Source organism: Anthonomus grandis, chromosome 13 (assembly GCF_022605725.1).
Source record: "Anthonomus grandis grandis chromosome 13, icAntGran1.3, whole genome shotgun sequence".
In the NCBI taxonomy this organism is placed as follows: Eukaryota; Metazoa; Arthropoda; class Insecta; order Coleoptera; family Curculionidae; genus Anthonomus; species Anthonomus grandis.
In genome coordinates, this window is record NC_065558.1 from 16,153,797 (window position 1) to 16,177,833 (window position 24,037).

The following is a 24,037-nucleotide window of genomic DNA, read 5'->3' on the forward strand; positions in this document are numbered from 1 at the left end:
ATAAACCCAGCTCTCATCCACTTTAGTTTTAGTTAAATCTAAAAAAACATGCAGTAAAGTTTTGCTTCAGTTAATTTATTAATATTAATAATAATAGTTACAAAAAACGGAAGCTTTACAAAAAAACAATTGAACTGTATAATTGCTTAGGATCCAATTGGACATGCCAGAACCCAGACTCAGTTTACCAACTCGAAAGACCTTGATTCGAAGCACATGCCAATCTAATACTGATTTTTCAGCGAAACCTCTCTCTCCCCCGGTATAAATACTATTCCCGCGGTCTCTGGCCATTTAATCGAGACCGACAATTTGACAGATTGACTTATATACATAAAACAGAAAGGAAGGTGCCAAAGAAGAATAAGAAGAAACAGTGAAAGTGGTCCTTTTGGTGTCATGAGCTACTTCTTCGCGTGTCTCAGATTCGCGTCGACCACCGCTATATTATACTAGTGAAAGAGAAAGTGTTAATTTTTTTTATTAGTTTTGTTTAATTTTCTGTTTTTTTTTTCTTCGTAATGGATGCCGAACAGTTCAGGGAGTTCGGGAAGGCGGCCGTCGATTATATCGCGGATTATTTTGAGACTATTAGAGACAGGTAGGATTTTTTAATTCAATTAATTATGTATTTTTTATGATTCCTCTTATATTTTATAGAGAAAGTGAAGATTGTTAATACAGAAATACATAAATTAAAATTTTCAAGAAATAAAAATTTACAAAAAATTGATCTACTATTTACTAGGATGTAAATTTAAAGTATTAATTTCAGTACAGTAAAGCATGATAAATTTAAAAGTCAACACAGATATAATTTATGTTTAAATAAATGTTTTGACTTTTTTACCGCCATCATAAAGGTAAAAAGCTATATAAAACTACAAGACTTTGTTTAAAAAAATAAAGTCTCAGCATATTACTAAAAGTTAGACAAAGATTTATTCAAAAAAATTATATTTCTTTAGAATTGATATGTTTATTTATTATATTAAATATCGACGCTCTTTAATATTTTAACATTTTTTGTGGTTAGAGAAATTATTATAAAATTAATATGTAGTGTTATTATTTATATACAAATAAAGTATCTACATTTTAAACTTATCCTGCGACAACAAAAAAAAATTCCATTATTTTTGCTCACTATAATATATTTTGATATACTTCCTACACAATTTATGCTTTTTTTTACTGCAAAAATGTAATATTGCTTTAAGTTGTATTTTTTTAGCTAATAGAGCAGACATATATTTACAATTAATATAATAATAATTGTACAGGATATTCCATTTAAGAGGAAAAACGGCATATTTTTTTACTTTTCCCGTATTTTTTAAGAAATTCAAGACTCAAGTCAGTCGATGTATTTTATATCGACGAATTTGAAAATCGTAATAAAATATAATTCATTGAACACAAAATACAAAATAAAAGGTGCGTATTTCAACGTTTTTAAATGAAATACACTATACGTTATTTACTGGATTTTTTGTAGCAGTAGGTACAAAAAAAGGAATGTTACATTTAAAAAATTTAATTTATGGTTTAGTGTTTTATTTTTTATAGAAATATTTTTTATTGCGATTTTCAACATCAATTGGCTATTTTCAATTTTTTTTAAATACGGAAAAAGTCAAAGGGTATGCTGTTTTTCCTTTTAGATGGAATATGTTGTACATATTGGTATATAAATACAAAATTTATCTTAATTTTGAACTAACTTACCCTAAGAGAATTAAAAAAATTACAAAAAAAATAAATAAAGTAAATATTAAAAGTGCATCATTTTATAGCATGTATTTATGCGTATTGCGATTATTTGTTAATTTGACAATCTTATATTTTTTAGGCCAACAAGTAATAATTTAATAAAAGTTCACCAAAGTTTGATTAAATTTCTGTTGAAATTTTGTGTTACTGTCTATAAATAAAAAATTATATTTTTTTGTACGCCTATAGATTATTATACCAAACAAACATAATAATTGTATATTTTCTTATACGAAATACGCAACGTATCTTTCTTTTTTTATTTTTTTTTATAATAAATTTTTGCTGATTTCTCAAATTGAAATATTTTTGGTGCCCTTTTATATCAATTCAAATAAAACTATTTCACTTTTTAGCAAATAGAACGTATAATATCTTTATTACAAATTTATTTTACTTCGTACTTTAAAAAAAAATTATGAATCCATTTAAATGTATGTCCATGTATGCAGAGTATTCCAAACTCGAAAGTGTCCAAAAAATTTTGAATATTTAAAAAAACAATCCTGGAGTTATTTAAAGCTTTAAAACAAAAAAAAATTATACATTCTTTCTGTTGTACTAAGTCACATCATCAATTGTAAATCATATACGGTGAAGCGAGTGGCCATGAAAAAGTTTTATTTAGTTTGATCTACAGTTTTAAATCATGCCAATAGTATTAAATTATGCAACTTTATTATAGTTCATATCTGAAGCATTCTGTATATATTTTTTAACACAATAGTGCATTGGATTTCTGAGGATATACTTTTTATGCATTTCTGTTATACCTATAGTAGATGATAATTTTATTATTTAAATATACATTTCTACTTAAAATTCTAATAAATTTGATGTTAAAAGTTAAAAAGGCGTTAAAAAAAATTACCGGAGCTTCTAAGGTAACTTTACGGGAACCACTTTACTTTTATAAAATATACATAAGAAGGTTCCCATTCTCCAATTGTCAATTACAACTACAGCCAATCACTCTGCGCGCCCTCTGTGCCTGTTGTGCTATAGTAAAAACAAGTTAGCTTTCCATATTCAAAGCGCATCAAGATAAAACGTCTTGTACTCCGAAGCACATGTGCCGTAATGCGCATTCTTTTGTTAAAATTCCCTACCTTCACTTCAGAAAAGTTACAACACATTTACGTTTGTACAACCAGTTTATAGAAATTTGCAACCTGTCCTTCATGTGGAAGACAAAAAAGATTCCAATAATAAGAGGACGGATATAAATTCAGCAAATTTATTATCACCAACTCAAAATGAATCAAAAATTGATGAACTGAACACATCAGATCAAGTGGAAACTCTTTTCAAGGTGAGCCAGTTCATCTAAATAAGAAGTCAAAAGATCCAGGTTTGTAGGAAAATTGTATTTGCAAAAGTTTTTGTGAAATTCTGGTTCGGAACCACTCTCATCAAACTAAAGATATCTCTTTTTCAATAAATACCGGTAATAGAAAAGTTTTTTTTGTTCATTATAATAGATTACTTGTAAACGGCGAATGTGTGCATCGACAGTGGCTGGTATACTCCTATTCTAAAGATTCTATCTTTTAACTCTCCTGTAAGCTTTTTCCTTAACCTTCTCTTTTATCAACTACTGAACAAAATGATTGGAGTGATATAGCTGCTACTTTAGCAAGGCATGAAAACAGCAAATTTCATCCCGTCAGTTTTTAAAAGCGAAAGCAGCTCAAAATAAGGCTTAAACAAATTTTTACTATTTATCAGAAAAATCTGAATATCATCCAAAAACAGAATGAGCATTGGAAAACAATTTGTAGCAACAGAAACTTTGTATATAAGCCAGGTAGTAGCAACTTTCTCGAATATATTGCTTTGTTCGAACCAATTATGAGAGGAACACCTTAAAAAAATTCATAGTAAAGATCTTCATGTCCATTATTTGAGAAAAACCTTTTTGGTTCTGTTGTACGGAATGAAACTGTTGCCTCTGCTAAAGATGTAAAATATTTTTCATCATTCTTGACTGTACGCTAAATTCCAAGAAATAGTGTAATAAAATACATTTGAGACCTGTGACTTAGAGTACTGTTACATTACTATTTAATATATGCTAGATGTTAGCCATGAAGAATGATTGTGATATTAGAAGGTGATAAATATTAAGAGCATTTTTTAGGCTCTGTATCTTTAGATGAAACCACTGGCGTTAGAATATCTAAAACTATTATAAAGAAATTAGAAGAACTAGGTCTGTCGATTGAAAATTGCAATGCAGTGCAATGCAAAATATTAGACTTCGATTCGAGAACTTCTTTTATTCCATGTAGTTCGCATTCGATAAATCTTGTAGTTAATGATGCTGCTGATTGCTGTTTCAACTGAGCAATGTATTAGATGCTTTAATTGAATTAGCTGATAATACTAATCTAAAAGGTTCCACTGGTAAAAATAAAGCTCTCGCGACAAAAATATGTCCTGGCTTTGATTGTATGGTACATCATTTTGTTTAAAATCAATATTAGCAGTAAACTTCTCCAATCGCGAAATCTACATTTTCAAGCGTGTTGCAGCTTTCTGCCAGTAACACTTTTTTAGAAAAACTGCGATCTAATATTGGTTTTAAATAGATCGTCATTAATGTTAAAACTGTCTTCAGTTTGTTCAGTTTAGCTGAAGTTTATGGAACTGCAGTCTGGCTAGCAAAACTTTGTAATTAGAGTTAAATGCCCTTAAGCAATCAAGTAATAGTATCACTGAAGTTGATGAGTAAATAATTCATTATCCGTAGAAAATCATAGGTCATATCAGACAAAGTTGATACGGTTCTATATCCCCACCTAAACTCACTTGGTAGAATCTTAAGAAAATTAATATAGAAATTAGGTTTATGAACAATTTTTTCTAAAATGAAAAATGCTTATGGATCTGAAAAAAAAGTAAATTATAATTTTTGCTTTAATATGATATGAAATTTGGCTACTTTTAAAGTTTTTTAGGCATTTAACTGACGAAAATGTTGACAATTATATAATAATAAGATTACTCAAATAATTGTATATATGCTCTGAATTTTACGAATACGTACGTGACCAATTGCTATTCATCCTCTTCATATTCTTCTTAACTATACTGATATTCTTCCTTTCTTAACTATCGCTATCTCAGAAATGCTAAATACTGCAAGATCAGTAAAATAAAAAAAATTTGTTGGTTTTGATATTCATTCAAGATCCTTTTACCATGTTATAATTTTTTTTTCGATTTTTTTAAGCTACGCCCTGATCAGTTAAATTCACTAAAATTAAGAGTATTGATGCATTCAATTCTTTTCCCTTCGGCTCAAAAACTAACTGGTACTATGAAAAAAAAATGTTTTCTAGTTTAACCAATTTTAGCACTTTGGAATGGAAAATAATGCCGAATACGAATACGAATACGTATGGAAAATAATAGTGAAATATGGAAAATAATATTTTTTGAGTATTTTAGCTGCATATAGGAGATCCCATTGAAAATTAGCATTGCTATGGCACTATAGACAGTTTGTTGTCTTGCAACCTCTCTGATGCAATGATGCCAAATGCCTACGTAGAAAAGGCAAAAAAACACTGTTTATAATATTATAAAAATTTGTCACTTATTGTGACAGGCGCAAAAAAATATTAATCATCTTCAATAAAATATGAGGCATTTTTTTTCATAAAATATGATAAGATACTCTATAAAAAAGTTAACATTTAAAGTTAAATGAATGTAGATAACGTATATTAGAGAAAAAGGCAACAACTTCGCAACGCCGCTCAAGTGCATTGTTAATTCCACCGACCCAAGTAATCTTTACCAGTGACGTCGTCAAAAAATATTTTACAAGATATTTATTATTAATAGATTACGCTTTAAATAATAAAAATATTACCGCTTATGAACTCTTTATACGTTTTTTTAACGTACTTCATTAGAGTAAAGGTACTTATCTAATAAAAAGCATTTTTATGGAAATTAAATATTTTATAATAATTATAGATTTCTTAATAAGTTCTGATTATTCTACGTTTATGACGACGGTTGTCCCTTAATATGAACCGATTCCAAGCGATCTATCGGTTTTAACCGCGGTTTAGCCCTTGGTTCACCTTGAACAGTCCCTTTATAACATAACCAATCGTGTCCGCTTGGACGTGTTTGGTTGAAGTAACTTCGTAATTTGTCAGCTGTCACTATCATAATTTTGTTTGTTTTTAAATAATACCCCAGACGCCAGTAATATTATATGTAATTAGTTCTTAAACATAAATATCAAAAAAGAACACTTATTAGCCATAATAAATTTTGTGTCATTTTTAATAAGCAAATAATTTGTTGTTTGTTTTTTTTTTCCCGCACTTATTTCAATATCTTTGACATTTGACGTTTAGAAAACAGCTCCGGACTACCCACGTCCCAAATTGATGACTTATTATAAGGGCTAATTGGTGACGCCACGTATCTCAAACGGTTATAGCTATAACCGCTTGGACGTGTTTGGTTAATACCATTTAGGAACGGTAATTACCGATAGACCCCTTGGAATCGGTTATGATGTTATGACAATATCGGTATTTACTTGTGAAAAGATCGGCTTAAATCGTCTTTTTTCCACTTGTTGTTGTTTACTAATTCTAGCCTTTGAATGTTCTAAGCATACATCTAACTTATGCAAGTTAATTTGGCCAAGTAAACCGTTCGATGTAAATATAAGCATGACATTTTTATAAAATACATCTTAAAACAAACTATGGTAAACTATAGAAAGCGAACTGAAACTGAAAGTACATGACTTAGTCAGTGTATTATATCAAAGCAATTAGATAAACCAGACAATTAATTTATTCAATAAATATTCATTTTTATTCTCTTTATTAACCAGAATCAATTAATTTGTATTAATTAATTTATTTCTAATAATATTTTAATGCGCCATCAATAGTTTCCATTTCTATTTTTCACTTTCAATCGACCTTCATGCTGAGGATGGCAACCTTTAAATTTGTACTCCAGATGATTTCTTATGACACCTATAGTTTTAAATATTAAAAATAGGCTTATTATTGTTTTTTAATATTAAGACTAAGTTTTAAATACATTTTTTCTTTAAAAGCACCAGAATTAACACTTACATTTTCACGCCTTGTATATCAAAAAGATGTTTAGAAAATAAATATAAATATTCTAATAACCCCCAATAATATACTATAGCATACGCACTGGAAGCTTAAACACGATTAGATATCTTAAATGACATGATATGCTGAAAATTTGCTTCCTCAATCAAGTATATTATTATAGTTATGTCACGAATATATTAGTTTTATGCACTACACAAAAGAAGTATACCAAATGCATCAAAAATCACCTATATAAAAGTTGCATAATAAGAAAGTTACTTGACATCATTAAAAACTATTTAAAAAAAAATCTTTATTAAATTAAATGATTACCGTTTTTATAAAAAATGTTCCAGATTGACCTGAGATTGAATTGAAATGTTCGATTAACACACAATCTTGCTTGAGTCTTTACAAGATTCGAAAATAAAATTCTAGTGTCCACAAATTAAATCACAAGCATTTTCAATACGCTCTTGAAGTTCTTGAATATTTACTGCTTCATTATGATATACCAACTCTTTTAAATAGTCGCACAGAAAAAAATCTAGGGAGCGACGAATCTTTCGGAAACTCATTATTTAGAAGTTCATGAACTTCTCGTCTAAAATGAAGTGGAGCCTCATCATGTAGAAACCACATATTCTGTCTCACATTTAAAGGAACATCCTCTAATAATTATGAGGTCAGTAGGGTGAACAAAAGTACGGTCCAATAAGCATGCTATTTATTACGCAAGTCCAAACATTTAAATAAAATCTATGTTGAAAATTAAATCTTTTTACAACATGCGGTTTTTCTGATGCTCAAACATGATTGTTGTGGAAAATTTGCATTCCATCTCGTTTTAATATGGCCGCGCTTATACACAAAATTAATTTCGTAAAACCATTATTTCTGTCAAACTGTTCTAAAAGCCACTGGCAAAGTACAACTCTTCTAGGATGATCTTCAGGTTGTAACGCTTATACCCATTGATAATGATAAGGATAATACTGTTCTTGTCGTATTGTGTTCTACACTTTGCTATGAGAAACTTCAACTTATAGTATAGATCCATAGCAGCTCATGCATTGTTAGGTCGTCTTCGATTATTTTTAAAATGTCTTCCTCAATTTGTAACATTTCAGATTGAGCAGCTTTTTCAGCGTGGCCTCCTTGTTGTTCTTTTAAATATTCTGTATAGTAGTAGTAAGTATTATGTCCACTAGTTTATTGTTTTCGTAAACATGGGTCATTTTTTATACGCACAACTCAAATACGCATTACTCAAAGACTAATTAATTATTTTTTCAAATTTTTAATGTTTTACTATTATTAATGTTTTAGTATTATTTTTTTATTATGCAACTTTTATATAGGTGGTTTTTGGTATATCAACTCCTTTTGGCAAGGAAAACTAAAACTTTATACATCGAGATATCAAATAGCCATAATGCTATAAAAAATATCGCACCAAAACAGTAACTAGCCCCGCCTGGAATCCTAATTAAATTAAATCCCAGCATCCCTAAATCTGTCCCACCTATGTTCTTTTAGCTTTTGCCAACGTTCTTCTTATAGCACAATCAAGATCCTAATAAACAAACTTTTTTAGGCCGGTCCTATCAGGAGTGCAACCAGGCTACCTAGGCGACCTCCTCCCAAAGGACCCTCCACAGTCTGGGGAGTCATGGCGCGACCTTCTCCAGGACGTAGACAGAATCATCATGCCTGGAATCACTCATTGGCACAGCCCACATTTCCACGCTTATTATCCGACAGCCCATTCATTTCCTAGTGTTGTGGGTGAACTTATGAGTGCGGGATTTGGTGTAGTGGGACTTAGCTGGGTAAGCTGTAACTATTGATACTGATGGGCATTCAAACTAGATTTTCTGTTATATTTATAAAATGAATTTTTTAACTTTAAGGTAATTAGATAATTGTTGAGGAAATGTAGAAAAATTCTAATTAGCCATTATCATCATAATTTTTTCGTTAAATGTTTGTGTTTCTATTTTATTCTTTACAATTTTTATGTTATTTTTCGATTTGATAATTTTTTATATTCTTGGATTTTTCTAGCTTTATTCGATTCTTTGTAATTATTCAACTCTTTGTGTTGGCTTTTTCAACTTTTCTTAATTTTTTTCCAAAGAGAAAATCCTAATTTGATAATCCTTTAGTTTTTTATACGAGACGATATGAAAAATGTACGGAAAAATTCCTTAGCAATTTTTTTTACCAAATAATGCAGTTTTTTTTTCTTATTATGGAATGCTTGTTATTATATTATCGTATTTACTATTTCGATTTCGTAATTATTATAACCTATTTTATCTAATATGTGATTTTCTGACTTTTGTCTTTCTTTTTTATTTCCATATTTTGATCTCTCCTGCCTTTTTCAAAAAATTTAAACCAAAAAAAGAAAAAAAAAATAGGAAAAAAATGTAAAATCTCCGGTCTTACATTTCTGACAAATTAAAAAAAACAAATGTAAAGTACTGTACTGTGTTTTTTAATTCTATATTTTTTTCTACAATTGTATTAATTTGTATTTTTTCTCTTAGATGTATCCTAGATACTAAGCTTTTCCCAAACCAAGTCCGTAGGTTTCGCAACCATGATGTTCTTCTTCTTCCGAGACCTCTTTTACCCAATACCTATTATGGTTTGCAGTAGAGAGATCGATCTCTATTTCTCAAAACATGCCCCAGGTTTTCTTTTTTTTTAGTTTCCGTTTTTAATGGTGTTTTTTTTAATGATTTCTAGATCTTTTTTCATTCTTGTTAGGTCTTCTACGCCTGTAATATGAGATGTCCATGATATTCTAAGCATTCTCCTATACCGCCACATCTCAAAGACTTACAGATTATTAGTAGTGGTTTCTGCAAGTGTCCAGGATTCTACGCGATACAGTAAAACAGAAATGACATAGCATCCTAAGTGCTTTACTTTCGTTTTAAGATATATGTTGTGACTTTTGAAGAGGGCACCCAATTTGTGAAATATTGCCTTGCTTCTCCTATATGACATTTTATTTGTTGTGCACTGTACCATTGTTAATTTATGATGGTTCCAAGGTAGTAATATTGGTGAACACGTTCAATTCGAGTTCCGTCGACATATGGGTGATCTTCATTTAATCTCCTTTGCTGATGATTATTTGTTTCATTTTTTACGTTTATATTAAGACCGTATTGTAGACTGTACTGCACGATATGGTCATTTACGTTTGCAGTGCTTCAAATTAATCAAAGGTGGAGGTTTCTGACTCCACGTTATATTTTCAACTATTCCGCTCAAGTCTTAAGTAAGCTGTCTAATTCCAGTAAAGATTTGAAATTATTCTGATATCTTTATCGTTCAAGCCGGCTCTTCCATTGATTATTTTATAATGCTGAAGCCCATCAAATGTTTTTCCATAATCAGTAAGACATGAGTATAGAAAAGATTTCACGTCTCTGCATCTCTGAATTAGGATTTGAACTCCAAATTGCTTTTCGGATATCTGTCCTTTGAATTTGTTGTAAATTCTTCTATAGATACTTTCAAGAAACAATTTTAGCATCAGACTGATGGTCGGGTATGCCTCACACTTCTTTACTCCAGGTTTTTTGGACAATGCTATAAATTCTGATTGAAGCCATTTTTCGCAGATATTTCCAAAGTTATAGATTCGGTTAAAGATGTCGTTAATCCAGGCTATTCCTTCATCATCAGTTTCAGAAATTCAGTCTCTATGTTGTGTGGTCCCATTGATTTTTATGTTTTTCATTCATTTTATCGGTCCTATGGTTGGAGCCTTTGGTGTGCCACTTAAATTACGAGACAGCTTTACCACTAACCAAAACTTTTTATTTTTACTCTCGACACGATTTCCCTAAGTTCCACTAAAATGTCCCTAGTCATCCAAAAATTGTTTTTGGTTTCCTTTTCTGCTTTTAACAATTCTTTGTTGGATCTATTATCTTGGTGAATTCGTTAATCTCCGCCTGCAATGTCATTCGCTTCTTTTTATTTTTGTACCTTTGCGTTAACGTATTCGCTTGCTTTTTAGTTGATTAGAGGTTGTTGTAAATATTAAGGAGTCATTTTCTTCTTAGTTTTATTTAGTTTCACTCTTATAACTAAAGGTATATGATCTGATTCTCGTAATCGCCTATTACAAGATTTATTTCTTGTTTTGGGAGTCGTATTACGTCTTCTATTCTTTGGTAGAGGCTTTCGACTTCCTCTTCTTCTTTGTCTGCAGTGAGGGCTAGGACTATGTTCATATTTACGATTTTTTTTTCTTTGAATATAATATAAATTTTTTTACATACTTTTTAGGTTATTCTTTTTAAAATTTGTCACTAATAGATATTTTGTCCTGTTAAGAGCGTTTATGCTCTTTTATTAGACTCACTAATTTTCTTATATTTAATTGCGTCAAGTTTGCATTGAATATTTACAGTAATAATATTCCATGTAGTATCAAATTGCTACATAGAAAAATAGTATTAAGGTACTACAAACAAAATATTAGAAATATATTATTATTTTGACTTAAGTGGAAAAGTTGTAAGTTATACAGATAAAATACAAATTTAATATAAAAAAATATATAAACACAAAATCCATAAAGGATCGAAATTAAAAATATATACATGTGTATTTTGTTAATTCCATCAATTAATATTTGTTGTTAATTCCATCAAAAATTATTTTTTAGGTCAATGCCTTCCAGTTTCGTTTCTGTAGAGATTGTCAGATTACATATTATTTTAATATTTGAGGAGCGCCCAAGCAAAAGCAAACATATGATTAAATTTAAAAAAATGGTAAAATAAGTTAAATATTGTATCGCTTAGTAATGGTAGCCACATGCACAAAACTTGAAAGTAACCTAACCAAAAGCAAATAAATGTGGACCAATTCATATGTTAAACATTGCTGGCCTGAGCAAAAACGAACAAATGCTCAAGTAGCGCCCGATCAAAAGCAAACATATGTTACCAGCCAATCAGAATCCGGTAAAATTGATCAGGTGACGGAAGTTTGATTTACGCGCTTTGGGGCTAGAGGTTCGTTTGATGTTTTTATTTTTCACGTGTTTTTGTTTTGAAACAGTAGTCAGTACGTCGTATTTAGTACGTTTTTCTAAAGTACCTATTTAAGTAAATAAAAGTGTGAGTGTTCAGTTTCTTGGCATGGAGGAGATTGACGAGGCTTTAGTGACAGTAAGGGAAGCAGCAAAAGGTAGCAGAAAGAAGCAAAAGAAAGAATCTAAGCGAGAACAAGCAAAAAAAGCGCGGATTTGTAGACCTCTGGGTTCCAAGGTTTTTGTGGGATGTACTCATAATTCAGCACGCTTTTCATGCAGTAAAGTTCGTCCTGGTGATGCCTTGTTAATTCGTGGAAAGTTGCAAACATAGACATTAAGAAAATTGTCGAGTCAAACCTCACTCGTTTAACGTTAAATATTGTGTGCCAACGCAGACAGGAAAAACTGTTACTGTGTGTAAAAAATTATTTATGCATTTGACTTATTTAAAGAATAATAGATTAAATGAGAAGCGCCCAAGTAAAAGCAAACATATGATCAAATTTAAAAAAAATGAGTTAAATATTGGATCGCTTAGTAATGGCAGCCACATGCACAAAACTTAAAAGTAACCTAACCAAAAGCAAATAAATCTGGACCATTTCATATGTTAAACATTGCTGGCCTGAGCAAAAACGAACAAATGCTCAAGTAGCGCCCGATCAAAAGCAAACATATGTTACCAGCCAATCAGAATCCGGTAAAATTGATCAGGTGACGGAAGTTTGATTTACGCGCTTTGGGGCTAGAGGTTCGTTTGATGTTTTTATTTTTCACGTGTTTTTGTTTTGAAACAGTAGTCAGTACGTCGTATTTAGTACGTTTTTCTAAAGTAGCAGAAAGAAGCAAAAGAAAGAAAGCGAGAACAAGCAAAAAAAGCGCGGATTTGTAGACCTCTGGGTTCCAAGGTTTTTGTGGGATGTACTCATAATTCAGCACGCTTTTTATGCAGTAAAGTTCGTCCTGGTGATGCCTTGTTAATTCGTGGAAAGTTGCAAACATAGACATCAAGAAAATTGTCGAGTTAAACCTCACTCGTTTAACGTTAAATATTGTGTGCCAACGCAGACAGGAAAAACTGTTACTGTATGTAAAAAATTATTTATGCATTTGACTTGTTTAAAGAATGATAGATTAAATTTTAATCTTGTAATTGTAATTACTTTATTATCTTGATCTCTTAATCTCTAGTCTCACGATGTTTTTCTATAAAAATGCTCATAATTTTTGGAAATCTATTTGTGTCTTAAAATTAAATTCCAAATAGTTTAAGTAATATTTAAACAAAAAATCTTTTTTTGGAGTTTTGTCCCTTTTTATCAACAGAATTTCTTCCAAGCTAAAAGCCTCTTTTAATAAATAAATAGCACTAATATTTGGTTTGATCCTATTTTGAACAAACTCTTGTCCTGGACTCCAGATAAAAGGTTTGTTCTAGCAGGAAATTTGGGATGGTTTGAAACTAGTTTGATGTACATCGCAGTTGCGCATGACCAGACTGAAACCGCGTTGCAAACGGTTTCGGACTTATATGTGCTAGAACATCTTTAGACATGTCGTTGACATTTCGCAACTCAAAACCGTTATGTAATATGTTTGTTGGTTAGGTTTAGTGTTATTTATTTTGAACATCTAAATATTTTTCAATAAAAGTAAAGGAGACAGGGGTATTACTATCAGCGGGTCAGGGATAACCTGAACTTACCCACATTAGAGTCACGAAGAACATTACTCGACTGATGTTTTATGCATAAAGTTTTAAATGCTACTATAGATTGTCCCGAATTATTGTCTCGTTTTAAACTTAGGGTGCCTTCCAGATTGAATAGACAATCAGAAATATTTTCAGTCCCATTTCACCATACCATTTATGGTATTAATGAGCCAATTACATGAATGGCTCGAAGTGCTAATGGTCTGTCAGGACAGATAAGCTTTTTTGACTTTATCCTAGAGTCAAAAAAGCTTATCTGCATCTTTTAAGGGGCATTTAAAGAATATTATTTCACAGGGGCTTTAATTAATTAATTCATCTACACCTTTCATTAATTTATAGATAGTTTTGTATCTGAATATATATGTTTGTATGGGTATGCTATGTAACACTTTTGTAAATGGATTCCGTAAATAAATAAATTATTTTATTATAAGTGTAATAAATATATTTTGTTTAAATCCATACCATTGATGTTAATGGTAATTTTGCTATTATGCTGTAAGAACTTTCTCTAAATAGCCAACATTTTTATTTGTAGGCGTCCAAAAATTTCTTATTTCACCATCAACAACAGTTCCTAACCAAGAAAATACTCAAACACCAATTCCTACAAACATTTCTCATGGGGTACCTATGCCAAGTTTGCTGATTCACCACCCAGATTCTTTTAATGCCAAGGCTGTCTTAAAACTTATCTAGCAACAAAATTTCTGTGGTCAGCAGCATCCCTATTATCATTAATTAATCATTACTATCTTGATTATCGTCATCTTGTCCGGCATCGTTGGGGGGTAAAGGTAGTTCTATGTTTATTTCAGCTGCGGCAATGAATTTTTTCCCATTAGAGATAAATTGTGTATTTAGATAATTGATAATTTGATGTGATACAGTTGTCGGCATTTTTGCTTCAGCAAGCCTAAACAATGCTCAATAACATATCGATTTGTTGATAACTTTAAATTAAAGTTTCTCTCTATGGCTGTAAAGTTTCCTCTATCTTTATATGGAGTTCAAAGATTTCTTAAACAGGGATAGCCACTGTCTCCCAGTAAATAAAAATCTTGACACCTCTCTACCAATTCAGCACGTAGAGCAGAATTTTCAAAAACTCTGCTATAATGAACAGAGCCAGGATATCCAACAAAGATATCCCTTATCAATAAATCATGATCACAAACCACTTGCATTTGAAAATAATTTTAAAAGGTTGAGTAAACAAAATAGTTTTTTAGGTCAAAAAATAAAATCTTCAGACTTAATATTCCTAAATCAAAAAAATGCTAGAGGTTTAAGTGGTAAAACTCTAAGTAAATGTAAAAACTATAAATAGGTATTTCTTATTTAACGGACCTGGATGAACTAAAAATTCTTTCTATTTAAATATGAGTCTGGATCATTCTTAGGCTTATTAATCTTTATATCAGTACCATCAATAGCTTCAATGGCCCCAGGGAATCAATTTTCTCTGGAATGTTGTTCAATAGTTGTCTTTTTAAGAACAGATGGCTATTTGGTGACATTCTACTTATGAAATGTATCATCCTTTTAAGAACGTAAAAACGGCAGCTAATTGTGATGTCAAATCTATCTCTAGATGAAGAAGCTTCATGACCAGCAAACCAAAAAAAAATCTATGTTTGTTCATAGGCTAATAGCTTGCCATTTCCATCAGATTGTGACTTTAAAAACTCACTTTCTTCAAATCTATGGCCAATATCTTGAACCACTTGTCTGCTAACACGAAAATGCTCAACAAATTCCTGGTTACTGTACAGTGGTACAGTAACTTTGAGATTGCCTTCGTTTTTTGATCTTTTGTGGAATAGGATATCTACTAGTTCATCATCACTCGATACATTAGAATCAAATACATGATTTGAATCCGAACTTGAAGAGTCTGATGACATTCTAGATTCTCTTAAAACCCGTAATAATAAAAATTAGGATATATTTATATACCCAATATATAATGTAAAAATACACAGAGTTATATACCTTTATTTACGTTTAGATATTTAATAAATACAGTAGTAAATTAACTTTAAAACCAGCCCTAATACTTTGAAAGCAGCAAAAATCAGATTTCAATTATCCCACAATGAAACGTGATCAAACCACAAGATCAAACTCCAAATCTGATATAAATTTCTTATTGATTATCTAAATGACATACAAAAAAAGGAAACAGGAATCCCTAGGAAATTCTACGGACTACTTTCAGTGGTTTAAAACCAATTTCCAAACTGAACTTTGTTGTTGCTGGAACAGCTGATGGGCAGTCAAAATCTCAGATTAGTTTTGCTAGAACGCGTACTTTCGTCTGCGCAGATTCCGGACCGTTTGTGTATTGGTGAAACTTCTGCTAGAACAAACCTAATATTGATATCTCCTACAATTTTTTCAAAACTTATTCAAGAAGTGTATCGTTTGATATTTAAATGATAATCAAACATCTAGAGCAACTATTCTTTTAAAAATTATCGCATTGTAAATCTCCCTCTTAGTCGTTTACCATTAATTTTCCCCTCCACAAAGTTTTTCCAGCCCATTCATTTTTCTTGAACTGTATCCAACATGCCGTAGGTATGGTTAATGGTCTTATGGTGATTTTTATTTTCTTATTGATTGACATGTTAGTACGATGTTCTGTATTGCAGCATTTTTCTATACGCTCATATTTCAAAAGCATATATTATTATTCGATTAGCTATTTTTAAAGTCCAAGTCTCAGAGGCATATGTGCATATCACAACAATTGTTCAAAATGTCTTCCTCCAACCTCAATACACCGATTTAAACGCCGCACATGATTTCGGCAAACTACACTAAAAATTTGATCCTCGTTTTGAATGATTTCAAATGCTGCTGTTATTCGTCCAATTAAGTCTAACTCTGATTCTACTGGAGTTTCATAGACTAAAGACTTTACATGTCCCCACAAGAAAAAATCGAGCGACGTTAAATCGGGTGACCTGGGAGGCCAAGAAACTGCTCGACCTCTGGCAATCCAACGGTGCCTAAACCGCTGAGCCAAATACTCGCGTACTTGTACAGTAAAGTGAGCCGGCGCTCCATCATGCTGAAACCACATTTGCTGTCGTTTAGTAGAACATTTTCAACGAGTTCTGGGAGAACTTCCTCCAAGAAATGCAGATAAATAGGTCCTGTTAACCGTTCCGGTAGAAGGTATGGCCCAATTAAATAATCATCAACAATGCCTGCCCATACGTTGACAGACCAACGATTCTGATGTTTTCTTGGAAAAATTGCATAAGGATTTTCTTCGTCCCAAACATGGCTATTCCTACTATTAAAAATACCGTCTCTTGTGAAAGAGGCTTCATCGGTCCACAAAACATATCGTAAAAAAATTGGTTGTACAATGATGTGATCCAGAAGCCCTCGACAAAATTGAACTCTAGGATGATAATCGGCTGCAGTCATACCTTGAACTTTCTGGAATTGGTAAGGATGGAGTTGTTGTTCGTGTAGTACCCGCCAGACAGAAGCTTTACTCGTATTCATATTCTTAGCGACGTCACGTGTGCTATTTGATGGTTCATCGGCAACTCGCTGAAGCACCTCTTCTTCAAATTCGACCGTTCTTACGGTTCGAGCAACACCAATATCATACTCTGTCTCGGCGAGCCGCCGATAAACCGCAATAAACTTTTTGTATCCAGGATGCTGTCGTTCTGGATAACGTTCATGATACAACCGCGATGCTGCTCGTGCATTGCAGTTTGTTGCTCCGTATGCCAAATGCATATCCGCCAATTCTTGTTTGGTAAAGTTTCCCATTAGCAATAAATGTTTAAAAATTGTAAGCTATAAAATTTTTAAACATGACATCGAGAATTGACATTGATAAGCGTTGATTTTAAACAATTGTTGTTATGGTATCATGTACAAAAGGTAAAAATTAATGCAGCAGATCCTATTTAGGTAATTAATGTTTTTTATAAATTTTAACGCGTCTTAGGGCCGTAGTGGCGTAGTGACGCATTTTCGGACATCCGGACATTCCGGTTCCTATACTCAAATGGATTCTTCTGTTGCACTGAACAGCCCCCAGAAGTTTGATCCCATAGTTCTAAAACACCCTGTATGTATTTGTCTAGTATATATCAAGCAAATTACCGAGGATGTAATTTATGAAAATACTTTTAGTCCTTAAATACTTTTAAAATCAATTACCCATTAATTAAAAGAACTTGAGATTTAAAAAATGTCGGCTTTCAACTTCTCTTGTATAAATAAACGGCAGGTACTCTTAATTCGATAACCTGAAAGAAAGTGTCACACAAATATGAAATGTAATCTCGGAATTTATGTAACGACGATGTAATAAGCCCCAAGCGTTCATATAAATTTCGTACTACTTCCTTAATCTTACGTGAGACAAATTTCTGGGTCAATGGTTGGCCTCTGGTTTATATCTACATTTTTGATTTTCTTTATTGTATGGAGAACAAATGCACTTTGCCATTCATCTATAGAATTTGTATGACCTTAAACTACAATCGAATCACTAATTATTCACACTTGCAGCGTTTGATATTGAACTTGACTTTCATATTGGAATGACTTTGCAAGAAATAATTACGATTCTATTAGGAAAATCATGGTCTTTAACACTTGTGGTATTATTGTTAAAGAACTTATAACATGCAATATATGCAAAAAACCAGTTTGTTAGGAGCAGGATTTGGTCGAAAGTTTGTGTAGATCATCAGTCCAATACCTTTCCCGCTAGAAGTACGTAATTGACCCCTAAACCAATTAAACTTTTTAATTTTTCATTAAATCTGAATAGTAATAAATCTATAATGCTTATAGCAATAGTATTTAGGCTCAACTCATTTGACGCGAAAATTAAAGATTTACATACCAAGACTTGTAGCAGCACTAAACGACACTTTATTTTTTTCTCTTTACCCTTTTTCGGTGCCTGTAATTTGTCAGTCTGAAAATCCCTTTTGAATTGAAGGCTGACTCTAGAGGAATAACTTACTCCAAAAGGGTTAATTTTAAGTTCTCTCAAATGCATTCTCCTCTTTGTAATAAACTGCTAATTCCATTTAAATACTTCCTCATGAACTTCTTTAAATAAACATTGAATAAACTTGAAAGAACATCCATATCCAGGATGGTCACAAGCCATTTTGAATACTCTTTGCTTGAGTGTTCCTAGGCTGAATTTATGGTGGATATTTGATCAGTGGATGTTTTATAGTTTCTTCTAAAAGCCTCATGGATATTTCAATATCAGTGATGGTCTTCTAAACTAAATGCTATTCTAAACTCAACTTTTCCTTCGTAACTCTGCAAAAAGTTCATTTAATAGGAGTAATTTCTAATGCCTTGAAGTAAAATGTTTTAACTCTTCTATTAACAACTTTTCAGTTTTATGACCCAAATCTTATCAAAAGAATAAGACTACATTAAAATATACTGAGTATTAATAAAACTTATAAAGTAAATATATAAGTCACAATAATTTATTGTAGGTGAACTCTAAAAAATATGTTTTTCTTTCAGATTGCGAGTCCAGCAATGACCGAACTAGAGGTAGTAATGATGAACTGGTTAGGAAGAATGCTGGGCCTCCCTGAGGAGTTCTTGAATTGTTCAGAAGGTCCTGGAGGAGGAGTGATTCAGGGCTCTGCTAGTGAGGCTACCTACGTAGGTTTACTGGCAGCCAAAGAAAAAAAAGTCAAAGATTTAAGAGAGAAAAACCCTGATTTATTGGAGGCTGACATTAAAGGAAAATTAGTAGCTTATACGTCCAACCAAGCCAATTCTTCCGTGGAAAAAGCTGGATTATTGGGTAAGAAATAGCATAAACTAAAACATAAATCTCCGCACTCTATTTGAATGTAAATATTCAACACGCGAATGCAGTAAAATGGGAATTGTTATGTTAAACAACAAAGATAATAAAAGTGTCAATTAGCTTCGTTCCGGTAATTTTATTGTAGTAAAATTGCAATAAAAATAATTCAAGGCTGAAGAATAATTATTAAGGATTTTAATAAATCATAGTTCGTTTTGCATTTAAGAGATTGTTCTAACTGTAGGCAAAGCACGGGAATCCTTACTTATACGAACAGAATGTTAATATTATTATTTATACTATTCTTCTTATTTTTAATTTTTAATTCCAGGTTCAATGACAATGAGACTATTACCATCAAATAAAGAAGGACAACTGATAGCTGAAACATTTGCAGAAGCGGTCAGAAAAGATAAAGAGGCTGGCCTAATTCCTTGTTATTTGGTTGCTAATTTAGGTCAGTATGCAATTAGTAAGAACTGCTTATTAACTAAAGAATAAAAAAAGTTTAATAAAATTAAAGGAGATGTAGATGAAGGCAAAATAAGTTTTCGGAAAAATTATAATAACTCTAGAAACGTAACACTTTATTGCTTAATATAATCAAAATGACCTGCTTTATTGATCTGTTCTTTCAGGTATACGTCGGGAGAACTTACATGTATTAAAACATGTAAAGAATACCCTACTCGAAAGTTCTTAGAGTTAGTGGTAGCAATGATCTAACTATGCGTTAATAGGAAACATTTTATATACAACTAGTTTTGTGCTCTTTAGACAAATCTCTTAAGCAATCTCTTAAGACAACTATCTTGCTAGCTGAGGAAACTTTCATGTTATGCTTCTGCTGATGCTCTTTGATATTTACATCAATTGCTTTGGTCTTAATAGCCTAATACTTTGTCATATTGTCTGCATTTCTGAAGTTTCTGTCTATGTGAAGTTTTTTTCTGAAAGAATCTTTTCTTTTGTTCATGAAATGATGTATCATTACTTACTATATAAGTAATGGTTATATATATTATATAAGTCATTTGATTTAATGAAGTACTACTATATCTCTTGTATAAGCCTTTTCAGACTAACTAAATAGAAATTCTATAAGGTTTTTCTAGTTGCCTTTTGTAATTTACTTCAAACTTATTTATTCAATACATTATATATAAGACAGTAAAAGCATTTGACGGGTTTTCTTCTTTTCCTTCTTCTTCATCGATTAATACAAATTATCGTGAAAAAATATTAATACAGCTAAAATCCTCCTCGTCGAAAATTTTAATGTAATTTAATAAATATATTTTTCAATTTTAGACTTTTACCGTCGGTCCATAATTAATGTTAGGCCCGTAACGCATAATCGTAGCTTAGAAAATTTGAAATATACCTTTTATTAGGATGTATGAAAGATCTAGAAGTTTGAAACATGTTTAAACTTTTTCATTGTAATATGCCTCTTGATTACCTTCCTGAAAATGTATCTTGCTCTGATATAAACAAACATAGAACGTCTGATCAACTTAATTAGATAGCAAAATTAAATCTATGTCCCAAGTTAAAATAAGTTGTCTTCAATTTCCTCTCTAGTAACTTTAGTTCGTATGATAGGTATTTTAGTAATCAAAAAAGGACCTCGATATACAAACCGCTTTAAATTTTCTAGGTACCACTCCCACTTGCGCCTTTGACAATCTAGAAGAATTAGGACCCATATGCAACAAAGAAGATATTTGGCTTCATGTGGATGCCGCCTACGCAGGCACCGCTTTCATTTGTCCAGAATATCGTCATCTGATGAAAGGAGTTGAACTTGCAGACTCATTCAACTTTAATCCCCACAAGTGGATGTTGGTAAACTTCGATTGTTCAGCCATGTGGATCAAAGACGCTAAGTACTTGGTGGAGGCATTTAACGTTGAACGGATCTACTTGAAAGATCAACACAAAGGTTTGGCACCGGAGTACAGGCACTGGCAGATTTCTTTAGGTAGACGATTCAGAGCGTTAAAGATCTGGTTCGTATTACGAATCTATGGAGTGGAAGGGATTCAGAAACATGTCAGAGGTCAGATCGCTTTAGCTCAGTATTTCGAACAACTGGTCAAGAGCGATGCACGTTTTGAAAGTTGCACTTGCAGTATGGGTTTGGTTACGTTCAGGCTTAAAGGAGACGATATCCTTACTGAAAAACTTTTGCAAAAAATCACTGACGAAAAAAAGCTGTTTTTGATAGCCGGACATTTAAATGGTAAATTTGTAATAAGATATGCCCTGTGCAGCAGATTAACCGAGAGGCGTGATGTTGAATTCTCTTGGAATGAAATTAGAAATGCTGCTGAGGAAATTGTTCCTTCTATAAAGAAAATTGTAGCTGACAAACAGAGCTTACCAGCTGCTTTGAATATCGAATGCAACTTAAGTGGTAATATAGAAAAGTCTAAGTAGATAATTGGTGTTATAGCAGATTTTAGATTAGTTATTGTACAGACAGTATTATGTGTATATTAGTTTAGTGTTTAATAAAATATTATATATTTACTTGATTCTATTTTATTTTGGATACCTTGAATACTTGAAATATTAGGCAGAAGTTATTTAGTTCAGTCAAAAAAAAGATAATAATTGAATTCAAAAGAAGCAGTATTAGGATTATAAAAAAAATGAAATTTGCAATAAATGGTTTTTTTTGTAATCAATGGACACCTTGATCCAATTCAGATAAAATCTTTTGAAAATTATTTTAAATCTGATTCTTTCTGTTTTAAATCTGAGCCTTTTTTTCACACAATTATTAACATAATTTTTACTACAGATTAAATGATCGACATGGTTATTATAAAATATCATTATCAATTTCGAGTCAGTGAACTTATTTTCATTTTTCATCATAAGTGCAATTGATCAGAAATCAATAAAAATATTATTTTCATTAAAAGAACACTTAAAGCGCCCCTTACACGATCAGTATTACTGACAGTCTTGAAGTATTTCGTTAGTATTTTTCTCGCGACCTCACACGATCAGTATTTTCTATCAGTCATCAGTCTGCTCGAATCGTCTCTTGAAGTGTGTTCAGTCACCAATCTACTGATTTGCTTCAATCCTCTGCCGCTTAAAGCAGTTAAAGCGTGTTCGTTCGCGTCATTAATCTGTTAGTTATTTTGCTATGGATTATAAAAAGAAAGCTTGCTCTGCTACTATAATTTTACGTTTAACAAGTGCTAAACGTAATAAGCAAACGAGACGCTGGATTAAGCAGTGGATTAGTCAACGAGAAAAATATACCCATCTGAATTTATTACATTTTATTAAAGACACAGACCCCGAGGATTACATTGCGTCTTAGCGTATTGATTTGTTTTTTTACATCGTCAATGGTCACATTCGGTTTGTACTGCACAAAAAATTTAAGCAGAGCTTCATATCCTCTTCTTTTCTTATCTCTGTCACAACATTCAGATATATTTGAATTCCACAATTCGGGCATAGACCTATATAGGTCTATAAATTGCGTTAAAATATATTTTTTTCCTTTTTCTTCTGCTTCACACAAATCAGGTGAAGCTATCGAGCTCAGAGCGGTCGTTTCCTGAGTTTCTTCCATTGTGCACGGTACTCAACTTATCTCTGCCTCTGTCTCTGGACGGTGCACGATGCAATTCAGACTGACGAGTGACGACTGTTAGAATGATTGATAGTGTCGCCCTCACACGGTTAGTATTTTCATCAATCTTTTAGCTTCGCCCCCAATGACTGACCTGATTTTCGGGATCCCGAAAATCACATCAGTCATTCATTCACGACTGACAGTCTATCAGTATTTGTCCTCACACGATCAGTATTATTGACAGTATTTTGAAATACTGACCGTGTGAGGGGCGCTTAACGAAACGAAAACCTCCGCCATTAAATATTTCAATATGGGTCAATACTTTTAAACACAATCAAATAGAGGGTGGAGGCACGCGAGATCTGTGTCCAATCGCGATTCTAATTTCTCCATAGCAACCGATTAGGGATTTTTAGACCATATCGACACACTCCTTTGGCGCGACGAGGCCAGTTTAACCAAAAATGAGATCTTTGGAAAAATTTTAACTTTAAACTATATCCAAAGTAACAAAATATAGTTGGGAAATACAAAAATAACTTTAAACATCATGTTACAATCCTCAATTTTTTTTCCACATTTTTTTATTTAAAAAAATCATTGAAGGTTCACTACCGCATTATTAAAATAATAACATTAAACAGAACAAAAACACAAAATCCAGTCATCATGAATGACTGGATTTTGTGTCATTTATGATGACTTGACGAATGATGTCAAGTCATCATGAATTGACATCATTCCTCATATGTTCGAGGAACACATGAGGTGTTCCTCGAACTCCCATTTATCATTTGGGCGTGTGCATGTCTTCGTTCATTCTTTTTTAGCCATTTTCTGTCGTTTATAGCTAGTGTTTGGTTCGATAGTGACTCTTACCATTCGATGTTAGCTTGATGTTGGAAATCTAGCTGAAGTAGCCCTT

At 31.9% G+C, this 24,037-nt stretch overlaps 1 protein-coding gene across 1 annotated transcript; it reads left to right on the forward strand.

Annotated features, from left to right (window-relative positions):
* The first annotated feature begins 288 nt into the window (after positions 1-288).
* On the forward strand, positions 289-22,040 carry LOC126743567 (aromatic-L-amino-acid decarboxylase-like). Its single transcript, XM_050450716.1, has 5 exons — positions 289-601; positions 8,479-8,713; positions 19,211-19,499; positions 19,837-19,962; positions 21,166-22,040. The coding sequence occupies exons 1-5, from the start codon at positions 522-524 to the stop codon at positions 21,945-21,947; spliced, it is 1,512 nt and encodes a 503-aa protein (XP_050306673.1). The 5' UTR covers positions 289-521; the 3' UTR covers positions 21,948-22,040.
* Positions 22,041-24,037: the final 1,997 nt, after the last annotated feature.